The sequence below is a fragment of the Cephus cinctus genome, unplaced genomic scaffold (assembly GCF_000341935.2).
Source record: "Cephus cinctus unplaced genomic scaffold, Ccin1 Ccin1_scaffold0689, whole genome shotgun sequence".
NCBI lineage: Eukaryota > Metazoa > Arthropoda > Insecta > Hymenoptera > Cephidae > Cephus > Cephus cinctus.
The window spans coordinates 372,116-384,496 of record NW_014333312.1 but is presented as its reverse complement, the minus strand read 5'-3'; the positions used below and the strand labels follow the sequence as shown (position 1 = coordinate 384,496).

Genomic DNA, 12,381 nt, shown 5'->3' with positions numbered 1-12,381 from the left:
TTCAGAGAACATTTACTCGATATATTTATTGAAATTTTACTATTGCAAATGTTGCACAATGTTTTGTGATAGTTAAGCGTTATGGCAATCTGTAATGCTATGATCTATTCAGATTACGTAGAAAACTTTGGGCATTATAATGTATGTATAGATTTATTAAAGATCTTATTCATTTGCACATAATTGAACAGTATATTTATCGTGTGTAACTGTCGACATCTATACGCAATCTGGTAGAACTCATAGGAAATGATTGTCCATGGTTATCGTAGGAGCAATGTAATGTCGCTATGTCGTATAAAAATAATAAAACAAAAAAATTATATAAATCGTTACATCAATAATCATAAAACATCATACGTACTACAATTAATTGCTATGGTTATATCCAGAAAAATATCATATCTGCATCAAATAGCAAGTAGTAAAGAAAGCCATCTTTGTGAGACCGGAGTTTTCAGATAATAAAACAGTTTCTTAATTATCGACACGTCAAGAGCTGTCAACTCATGAACACATCAAGTGATGATGAACACTATGAATATCAAAAGTATCTTTATAAAAGAGAAGAATGGCCTGGTTTCACGAAACGGAGGTATACACAATAATGAGAAGTTTATATATTATATACAATTTATATTATGTGCTTTTTTTAGCGGCTAAGTTGAATGATGTAGCAATCTTTATACAATGAGATATATCGTCTGCTACCTTTCATTCAAGGATATTTTATTAGGTTTTATCCATTGAACATGCTTCAGAAAAAAAATTGCTATGATCTCACTGGTAAGAATATTGATATAACAAATGATTTTAAAATTCTATGAATTTGGTCATTGTTACATTATTAAAGTTCCAGTTGATGGAACTGTTACTATTACTATAATCTACAAAATAAAAAACTTTAAAATAGAACAAGATGAGAGAAAAGGAATAGATGAGAAGCACAAGAGACTTGCAAGAGTTGCACTTCTTAGTGAGAAATGACTGCAACACGATAGTAGGACCGAGCCTTTACCATTATCTTTTCCAAAGGTAAGACCAGGTATTGAATATGATTCCAATATTCCTGTAAGATACAGAGCTGTGAGTATCCAATGTAATGTAGCAAAATTTGTTGAAATGTTATTTAACAGAGTGCTTTTCATTTTCTAGTACTTGGAGCATAAATGACATCAAAAAGTTAATCATGGGTTATTAGGAAAACCAATTCAACTATATAACTATGTAAATATTAAAGGATTCATTCAACTAAATTTGGATCAGTATCCAATATCAATGAAAGAAATATCATTCAAAAATATTTGTGTAGCAAATCCAACCATCGTTGCATCAACAAATAATTTCAAACTCATCACCGAATATGACTACAATCATAAAGTGCTAGAAATATTGAATGATGTGAAGAAAAGATATGAAAGATCAGAGTAGTATCGTATTTTTACCACCAAAAAACCAGCCACATCTGCCAAAAAAATAAATATTGTATAAGACTTTATGTAAATATAAAATAAAACCTAATTGTAAATATAAGCTTAAAAGTAAAGTTACAAAGTTTCTTTGAAAATTTCCCAAAATAAATTATTACAACTTCACACTTCACTTTCAATAATCACCCACACAATTTCCCTTGCCAAAACGCTTATTGATTCCAAATAAACAATTACGGTTGCTAGACGGAGACACGAATAAGAATGTGAGTCGAGGTTGTTGGTTGAACGAGTGATGCATAAATGAAGGAAGAGCAAAAGAAAGTGGAATATTTTTCAAAGAAAGAACAATCAAATACCGCCAATCATTTGAACAGGCGCAATCAGTCGTTCCTTTCTCGCTAGCCATTTGCCTTTTCGTCCCTTCTCTCGTTATTGTGCGGTGCTGCTTCCTCTTCCGCTACAGCTTTGACAAGAATTTGGTATTTATAGATATTCGAGAGTATAGAACTAAGTGTGTCTCTGGCCAAACATAATATAGCTAGCCTCGTGGTGACGCGTTCATCGAAATACAGAGAAATACTAAACGGCATCAAGCGGGTCTAACCCGTGGGCCGTCAGCTGAGTTTAATCATTTCTTCATAAAGTGCACTTTCAACAACACAAATGAAAATGTCAGCGCTCTGGTGATTCATTCTCTCTGCTTACCAGACAGACCTTTCTCGTTCCGATTGAGAGATTCTTGTTTCACAGTAGCAGGTGAGTAGCCTATGGTCTATTAGCATTTTTTGTTCTTCCTTGTAAGAAGAAAAACAAAGTGAAAGTATTTGGCTTACGAGAACACGGCATTCCTTAGGAAAACTATCCTTCCAGTATTCGAGTTAAACGTTGAAAGGTTAGTGCAGGTTATAGAACGTTTCAGCTGTTATCGCCGGCATCATCATCTGTCAGATTTCTTGAGACTTTGATAAGCTATCAGTGAGTTTATAAAAACTGTTCTTTATATTACGGGAAGATTGATTTTTGTTGATTTTTCATTGACATCGAAAACGTAATACCCATGCGATGTTGATGGATAATATACTAAATCGCTGTGTGGTATAAGTTAAGAGCATTGAGTCATGTCTGCTATATAATAAAGAACTTTATTTTTTGTGGTTTTTAAGTTTTGTTAAAATTGATATTTTTTGTTGATACTGTAAATACAGATTTAAAGATTAATTGTATAAATTAAATTTAAATCATACTTTGGTCCTTGAATGATATCAAATAGAATCTTTATATTGTACTGAATATGGGAGTAAGATAATATATTTGTATGATATTGCATTATTTTATTCTGAAAATTTAGGATGATGGAGGAACCTTTAAGTCGGGGTGCCTCACCCTCTGGCGACAGTGGTCTTTCTGGCAGAGGAGAAATGAATACTAACATCGTGTCTGCCCTAGAAGAACGTTTTTTGGACATTCACATGAGACAGTCGGTGAATATGGTTCGTACACCACCTACAAGAAAAGCCAAGAGAGTTCGTTTCTTCAGGAATGGAGACAAATTTTATACTGGCGTGGTGATGGCTGTTACTCCTGAGAGATATCGAAGTTTTGACAGTCTAGTATCTGACTTAACAAGAGCCCTCATATCTAGTGTAACTCTACCAAATGGCGTACGTGCAATTTACACAATGGATGGTAGAAAAGTTCAGAATATTAGTGACCTAGAAGATGGCAAATGTTATGTATGTTCGGGTCAAGGTGAAACTTTCAAAAAGGTTGAATATTCTTCTTCCAAAGTGCGTAGGGGTAGCTCCTTATCTGGTCTACCACAATCCCCTGCTGGTACCGGTAGACAAACTAGTGCAATACCACTCTGCGTAAAAGCGCGTATAGTAACTTTAATCCGTCATGGCACAAAACCACGGAAAGTGGTACGCCTCTTACTGAATAAAAGAAATGCACCAAGTCTGGAGCATGCATTAGAAGCAATAACTGAGGCCGTAAAACTAGACTGCGGCTCCGTGAGGAAGGTTTACACGCTGTCAGGCCAGCAAATCACCGCCTTAGAGCAATTCTTTGAGACCGAGGAGGTCTTCCTAGCTTATGGCACAGACAAATCTAACCAAGAGGACTTTGAGCTGGATTTTGAAGAGTCAAAAAGCGTACAGAGCTTCCGCCGTGGACCCTGCATCTCCAAAAGACAAAGTGGACCAATGCCAAGGATGCCTAGGAAGTCGGGCAAAAAAGCTCTTTCCGTTCCTCAAGTTAGAACTCCAAGTCCCGGCTCCCTGTTACTTCCACAACCCCTCAGACTCCACTATGCTGTCGGCCACGTTATAGGGGATGGTAACTTTGCCGTTGTCAGGCATTGTGTTCACAAGTATGTTATAAAATCGTCGAATAATCCTATCCAAGAAAATCTTCTATATAACTATATTTATGTCCAGAACATCAGGTATGGAATACGCCATGAAAATCGTGGACAAATACAAGTGCCAAGGGAAGGAAACAATGCTGGCTAGTGAGGTGGCTATCCTAAGACAAGTCTGTCATCCTAACATAATAAGTCTGATTACCGAACAAGAGACAACCGATCAACTCTTCCTCGTGATGGAATTGGTCAAGGTAAGATTAATATGTTCTAGAAGTGCAGAATATATTCTTCAATTTGAAATTCATTATTTCAGGGTGGCGATTTATTTGACGCCATAGCAGCAGCCACAAAATTCTCGGAAGCGGAAGCCAGTGTAATGGTATCGCACTTAACATCTGCCCTGGCTTATTTGCACTCTCATCACATTGTTCATCGTGACGTCAAACCTGAGAATCTGCTAGTGGAAATGGAAGGAAGTCACGTGAGATGTTTGAAATTGGGTGACTTTGGTCTTGCCCAGGTTGTCAGAGAACCTCTCTATACGGTCTGTGGTACACCTACCTATGTCGCTCCAGAGATATTAGCGGAAGTTGGATATGGGCTCAAGGTAAATTCTACTTATGGGAATTTCTTTATTGAAACAATATTTCTGATGAAGAGAAAAAAAATTAAAATGCGTGGAGCAGTGCCTGCGATATGCTGAGCTAGGCGGTTATTCCGTTAAAAAATTGTGCAACTCATGCAACTCGATGACATTGACTCGATTACGGATATAGACAGGACAACTTCCCACTTAGCCACCTACGTTCTCAAGATTATATTACTTCATAACATAAAGCATTTGTGATTTTCGTCTATTTGTTTCAAGTTAAAAATTTGTAGCATTTCTCATAACTTCTCCTTCAACCTCTAATAACATACAGTTACTGACTAAGATAGGAAGAATTTGGAAAAAATCGTGATTTGAAAAAATTATGCAGGTATTTTAAGTAATAAAACAATAGCAGACCGCCGAAAATAGTTGCACAAAATTCATTTTCATAAGAAATAATTATTCTCTTACCATTTCCTGAAATTTTAGATTGACGTATGGGCAGCCGGTGTGATACTCTATATTCTACTCTGCGGATTCCCTCCCTTTGTATCACCAGAGAACGAGCAGGAGGAACTCTTTGAAAGAATTTTGGGCGGACAATACGAGTTCACCAGCCCATACTGGGACTGTATATCTGATTCAGCCAAAGAGCTAATCTCAAATATGCTCCAAGCCCAACCTGAACTACGATTCAGCGCCGAAGACGTTCTGGATCATCCATGGCTCGCGGTAAATAATCAAAAACGTTTCTTGCGCAATAGATCAGATTCTGATATCTTGCAACCCGCATGGCTTACCTTGCACCTAAGGATAACCAAGTTAAAGGTTCTTGTAGAAGAGTCACCCCGTAGCTCGTATTCGCACACTATCTGTCTCACTGGTAAGCCTATTGTAGCCTACACATTTCCTGCTGCAGCATAAAAATAGAAATTAAAAAATCGTTCACCCATATATTTATAATAGAGCACGATGTTGCTATTTGGCTTTTCTTTTCATTTTAGTATTCTTTTGTCTCTCTTGCATTACTCGTATCGCCTAGCCGGGACTCTGTTGACCTTCGGTTAATCTAACTCGAGGAGTCTTTATCCTAATTGGTTCACACCAGCCGGAGGTCCTGAAGACAATTGCCAATGCCAGCCTAGAGAAAGAAAAACAGTGCTTCTGTAGTGGTTTGTTGTGTCTGTAGCGGTGCTTTTGTTTTCCCTCTGTTCGGCCTCTGTACACCAGCAGAGCTTTCTAGGAGGCGAGCCAACCGCAGCAGCAGCAGCAGCAACTCCCGAATCGTCGCAGCAATACGGGAATAAGCAGCGTCAGCCGATAAGGATGGCGACCTTCGACTTTGACTACAAGAAGCAGCGACGCGCCATTGCACCACCCGAGGAAGGAGCCGCTACGGACAACGTCCATAAGAACAGGTGGTCCGACGTCCTGTCACCGGGTATCAACGATACGCCTTTTGACTGGGACAAGGACGAAGTCGACGTCGTCAACGGAAACCGCTACGAGGACGACCAGGAACCAGTATCCCTAAGTGCAGACTGTCTTCAGGATATCAGGGCACTCACCACATCCGTGCGTGATCTCATGAATAATCCAGATGATCTACCACGTACCCCGAAGAAGAGGTCACGCAGTAACACTTCCTCACTGAGCAGTATTCCTGAGAACGTAAAATCCCAGTGGAATAACGCCAATGGAGAAATGAGCAGTGGTGCTCATGGAGGCTCGGCGACGAACATTCGTATTACCAGGGGTCAAAGTCCTACATCCACCGGAATACATTCTTCCAAGAGGAACGGAAATTCTCTTTCGGATATTCATTCGAGATCCATGGCCACACCTAGTCCTCCACCAGGTCATAAGATGGCGCGACGATACGTCTCACCAAAATGCACAAAACCAGCATTGAATAAGAGCAGACAGAAATATCTGAGTCCAGGATTATCCTCCAATAGCGGATCAAAAATGGTCAGAAGTACAGAGCGAATACGCGCCGCTAATATTAGCAGAAAATCCGTCTGCGACATTATGACGTCGTCTACTGATGGTCTCACCGGAAGTTCCGACAATGACATTGAGACTTCCGACAGTTTTGTCAATATACAATTTGCCAAAATTGTACAGAGTGGTCAGAGATCCAGTTCCACACAAAGTATGGAGTCAACTGATAGCTTTGAAAATGTTCGGTTCACTTGGGACACTGAAAACAAAAACGTAAACGACACCAGGGACTTCAACGAGAACAGCCACAACACTGTTACCAACAGAACTTCCGTTACTAATAGAACAGCTGACAATCAGTCTACAAAAGTGGCAGATGCTAATCGCAAAACTACACCAAACAATCAATCTCGATTGGCAGTCCCGTCCCAGAAATTCAGGTCAACTAGATCTAATCAGAATTCAGTGCAATCTGAAACACGTCCAAGTTCAAGTAAGAATACCGTGAAGGCTCAAGAGGTTACAAAAGGTTCACCAATTGAATCGGTGAAGCGTAGAGAGAAACGACAGGAGCCGTCTAACGACCCAAGCGAGACGAAGACCGAGGTCAAGAACAAGAGGTTCAGCTGTTTCACATCAAGTGTACCAAGGAGGACACAGGAATCCAAGAGCAGTACGTCAAAATCGAATCGCCTCTCTGTCAAGGACGTGAGAAAATTCAGGTCAACCGATGAGCTCCGCGAGGAAAAGCAGAAGGAATGTACAAAACCAAAAAGGTTTAGTCTCTACTACACACCACAACTTGCAAGAAAAACTTATGAACCAGATACAAAACTGTCTAAAACGCAATACAAGACGTCTCATAAAGAAAATCCAAGAAGCGGATGTAGCCGACTAGAAACAGCTAAAAGAAAAGAGGATAATCCGACTACGGATAAACGTGATCATGCAAAGAATCGTAAATCTGTCCTGGACGGTTCCACAGCGGCCAGTAGAAATAGAACCAATAAAGGTAACGTGCACATACGCACAGGTATACCGAACGCAAACATAGCGCCGACTAGGACGAAGTGATTTTAAGAATCTTTTAATAATAAATAAGAAATAAGTCGCGAGTCTGGTACCAGCGACTGGGATGATACGTCACAAAATCATATTAAGTTATTAACGAAACAACTAGTAAGTTGCTGGAATTTATGTGTTTTCATTGTCGCGTGGTGGCCATAATATACGATGCACAGTGATTCCAAGACTAAGACGATTGTGGAGAAAAGATAAAACAAACAAAGGATATATGTAAGATAATTAAGTAAAAACGTCTGATCGATCCTGATGACGGTTCTCTACATTTGGGAACGTGGAAGATCTGTGGTAAAAACAAAGAGACAAAAAAAACAATACTGTTTAGTTCCCAAATTCTCGTGGTCCAGGACACGGGACAAAATGGACGGGACACGAAATGTCGTAAGAACGAAACATGCCAAATGCATTTAAGTAGATTTATTTTGTATCCGTTAGCTGTAAAATGAAAGAAGACGAACAAAAAGTAGTTGATTAGAGTGAAACTAGATAAACGCTAATAAGTAAGACTATGGTAGAAGTCGAAAGGCCAGAATGGGGCGCAAGTGTTTATTACAGAGCGGAGCTTCGTAATGGCGGAAGTGAAATTTCAGAGGACTACAATTAAATCGAAACTTAATATAAAAATTAATAAATAGCGGCGATAGTTTAGAACAGCGGTATGGATTCCAAGTCTCTGAAGGAAATTTTTCCAAAATGTGTAATAAGGAATCCTAACGTGCCAGTGCCGAGTGACGGAATAATAATAATAAAAAATGATAGCAATGACTAGAATTCAAGAAATAAAAACAATTACGTACGTGAAATAGTGTACGATAGGTACTGATTGCTCAATGAATAAATCACAGGCGATAGATGAATGAATATTTTTGTAAAATGTTGCGCGCGCATTCTTTCTTCGTAAATACGCGCGTCGTTCTACGGGCAATAATTATGAGCGTTAGAAAATATTAAAGACAAATCACGAATCGCTTCGTAATTAAAAGCGAACTGTGAATGAGCCTTAACGAATGAATTCCTGACGTCCCTTGTCAAGATCTGACTTATACAAGTAGGCATATCGTAAATTTATTTTTTAGAAAAAGCTTTTCGCAAAATCAGTACACTCACGTTACGTATCTATTCCGTCACTCGGTATATCAAATAATGTAGAATTTAGTGCACGTTTCTATTACATTCATACTATACTTACTATCACCGCCATATTGTATATCGCCCAGCGAAAATTCTTTCCGAAGCCAATGACGATAAATATTTTCATAATTTTTTTTTACTTTTTTTTTTCTTTTTCCCTAGTATTCTCGTCATTAGAAATACACAAAAAATGATCGATTGAGATTCGCGTGACGTTCACTATTACGCTCTTTAACGTTTTTCATCCTTTTTTTTTTATTGCCTCACTGCTGACTATATAATTAATAATCATGAGTGAACATTGCTTGATTGACTTAGAGACTCTGCCTTATTCTTCAAGGTCAGGACAGATTTACTGCAAAGAACAAGACATATGGTTTATTATACTTTTTATAACATTTTAAGGCACTTATGGTAATTCGCGCGCAGGAGCACTTATATTATATATACAGATACATAAATATGTATATATATACACGTACATGCAATGCAAAAGAAAACAGCACGGCATTACTTTAGATGATGTAGATTTAAAAATGATTCACGCCAAATATTAAGATTCATCAATTATCTATTTATATTATATTATATTATATATATATATACATATATTTACATATATACTTAAATTCATAATAATATCCAATACAATGGTAACCATTATTCATACTTCATCATATCAAAAAAATTATCATTTCCTTTCGATGTCCCCTTCCCTCCCACTCTGTCATCCCCACTGCCACTTCTTATCACTTCGAGCTTTATCCATACCCTAATAAGCTTTTATCCCTTAGACCGTGCTTTATGCATCACCTATAAACCTATTCACGCATATTCCTATGCATAAGGGTGCATAAAATCTGCACCCTTGCAAGTGTGCACAATCGCGTTAGAAGAACCATTAAAAATCAATTGTACCCATTTTAATATTGGCAGAACGCAAATGATTAAAAGACAAGTACAATCAATAAATCCTTGCAGTCTATCATTAACCATATGTCCTGTCGACCCTTAGATAATTATTCCTTATACAAGAAACGAGTACCGTCCAACTGACCAGGATAATGATATCTGCACTTTGAATTATATTAAAAACTGTTGTATCTCAACATTGCAAAATTCCTTGAATTCTTTTCGAAAATCGTACTAGTACAGTGTAGTAGATGCGTGTTCGTGCTAGTTTATAAGACGCAGTAAAACTGAGGCAGCCGCGTAGTGTCGCTGCGGCCGAATTCAGGAGTTCAGAACGTGTCAGTACATACAGTCAGTACGAGGCTCGCGCGCGTGCCGTAAGGGTGGCTTAGCCGCCCCGGCAGAAGCCACGGCCATAATAATAATAAAGAATAATAATATCGCGTAGTGTTTGGTCATATCAAATAATTAGAAAAGTGTAGTGACAAGAATCATTGGATTCTATAAATCGTTTGACGTAGAGTGAATGTGAATAAGAGTGAATAGGCTACATATCAAAACCCGAAGATTTGTGCCTGAAGATTGTCATATCATTATAGAATCAAGAATACTGGATGACTAGATGACTTCGCCCTTCTAATATACACTAGCGGGAAAGGTGTATAGCTACTCAGGTACGACCTTGATCTAATTAAAATATGTAACAAGCATTGCAGCTGTGACGACTGTACTATCCTTGCTTGGCTGGTATATTTTGTTATGACTATCGTGAAGTGGTATAACGCGATGTAAACAATTGGGATTACTTATGAATTATAGCTATGGCCGGATTCGGTATTTGAAGAGGGATCGTATAGGGCGTCATTGCTATGCTTAATGACTATTTGATTACTCTCGATATAGATACGTTCTTTAATGGCATGGAGAGTAGAAATTAAATGCACTCATGGTTTGATGTATACTCATATAAAAATGCTTTTATAATTTACTAATGCCACTGACCCACTGAAATGATGATTCATAAATAGATGATGGATTTATGGTATTAATGAAGTAGAGGTACCAACCTTGCTATTGAATGCTACATGTTTTGTGTTTGTGTTCAATGTGTATCTGACGTGTTCCTTTTACCTTTTCTATCGCAAGAACTTGTGTTTTTAATCAATTCCTTTTATAGATGCAATATTTGACAAATGTCACGTTGGAGGGTGGACATAGATCTGGGAAAAACAAATATACGTAAATATGTTTTCATATATGAGTATAGAATCTCGTAATTTTTGTTCATGCATTCCGTCCGTGCATTTACGTATGTTTACTGCTTGAAAGATGTCCCGTTAAGTGTCGCGACGCTCGGCAAAAAAACATCTGGTGACGCAGCAGTAGGTGAGGATTGGATTTGATCTTATAAAATTAGACGACGGCATAAAAATATTCTGGTACTTTCGTTAAAGGCTCGAGAGCTGTTTCAAAGCTACATTTCAATTGACTTTACGCTGGCAGGTTAGGTTAGGTTATCTTACATAGGCATTTATACGTTCACTCGACCGACATCTTTATCATTAATACCGGTTAAGGTTGGCACAGCGCGAATGGACTCTACCAAATTTAGTAATTGGAAAACCGGTACTGTTATCCTTATTTTTTTTATTCTTTCTCTCTTTCCCTCCGGCATTTCGTAACAAACACAACGCGGTCATCTTCGTATTATATCACAGGCAAGAATTACTGAAGCGCATGGGGAATGCCGTTGAAACCAGTATACGAAAAAAACATGTGAAACGTCCGTTTATCTTTGCACTTTAGCAAACATTCTTCTCTTTTCTTCCTTTCGCCATTTCTCGCACATTAGCTCACAGTCTCTCGCGTTCCTCACTCAACAGCAAGCGCCGCCATTGTACCCTTACAATATACTTGTTGAACTCGGTACTCTTGCGGAAAAGACACGAAGCTCTCGAATGGTTCGTACACAGTTTAAAGGACTGCTGGAGGGTGGGTATGGGACGAGGGTACAACCCAAGGCAATTAACGAGTTATTAATTACCTCGAGGTAAAATTTATTTGGCTTACTACGCACGACGTCGTAATACCAGTCTATCCATCACGGGAGCCAACGGCTTTCGTGAGTTTGACCAATATCTGGCAGACGAGGAAAGAAAAGGAGGGGAAAAAAATGGCAAAAGAAAAGCCTTGTTTATCCTCGTTAAACACCTTCGCTCGCTCTCTTGACTCTCCCTTTGTATATACCCATACATCCGTGTACGTTCGTGCTTCGATGCTAGGTTAGAAACCCGACGGACATGTCGCGCGCCGTCGGTGAATCCTTTTCCTGCGGCGTCAAGACGTCGTTCGCCGTCAAGAGCAGCGTCGTTGACATTTCGAGCAGCAACGTTAATTTGTTGGCTAGACTGTTTAGCGTTTCGGTTAGCGTGCTTCGTGCACATATTTAACGGACACACATTAAACACACTTGAAGTGATGAATGCCCCGGCATTCGTCTCCGGCATAATTACCAGACTGTAGAGTATATATATACTATGGTATATATCGTATCTTCCTCTATATCTCTTAGCACCCTATCTCCGTCCCCCTCACTCTAACGCTCACTTGATGCTCCTCTCAATTCAATTCTCTCCTCTCCTCAACAGGAAAAAGACGCGCGAAGAAGACATAGACGTTTGCACTCTACCCCAAAAAAAAAAAAAATAATAAAAAAAAATGAAAAGGACACTCCGCCATTATCATCTTCACCGCTCAAGAACAAAGCAATCATCCCCTAGTGTCTTTCATCCCCTGCAACAGCAGTACTTTATTTAAACAGAAGAAAACTTGATAGCGTCCGTCCTTTCCACAACAGGAGTCTTGAATGTCGGTACCAAGAGAACTTTTTGTTCACTTCCCTCCCCCCCCCCCCCCCCAAA

At 38.9% G+C, this 12,381-nt stretch overlaps 2 protein-coding genes across 5 annotated transcripts in view; both read left to right on the top strand.

Annotated features, from left to right (window-relative positions):
* Nucleotides 1-1,882: 1,882 nt before the first annotated feature.
* On the top strand, nt 1,883-9,520 carry LOC107269665 (serine/threonine-protein kinase DCLK1). Of its 4 annotated transcripts, none has more exons than XM_015743785.2 (7): nt 1,883-2,189; nt 2,287-2,325; nt 2,782-3,804; nt 3,872-4,049; nt 4,112-4,405; nt 4,880-5,122; nt 5,621-9,520. In XM_015743785.2, exons 3-7 carry the CDS (start codon nt 2,783-2,785, stop codon nt 7,406-7,408), a joined length of 3,525 nt encoding a protein of 1,174 aa, XP_015599271.1. In that variant the 5' UTR covers nt 1,883-2,189; nt 2,287-2,325; nt 2,782; the 3' UTR covers nt 7,409-9,520. The 4 variants fall into 4 exon arrangements, with proteins under 4 accessions (XP_015599271.1, XP_024942754.1, XP_015599270.1 ...); XM_025086986.1 differs by having other exon boundaries at nt 1,884-2,189; nt 2,287-2,408; nt 5,624-9,520; XM_015743784.2 differs by having other exon boundaries at nt 1,884-2,189; nt 2,287-2,408.
* Nucleotides 9,521-9,784: 264 nt separating this feature from the next.
* The window catches only part of LOC107269663 (protein sickie), a 90,978-nt gene continuing 88,381 nt past the window's right edge, over nt 9,785-12,381 (top strand). The window contains exon 1 of the mRNA XM_015743777.2: nt 9,785-10,134. The gene's annotated coding sequence lies outside the window, so the exon portion shown is untranslated. The remainder of the gene's footprint in view (nt 10,135-12,381) is intronic.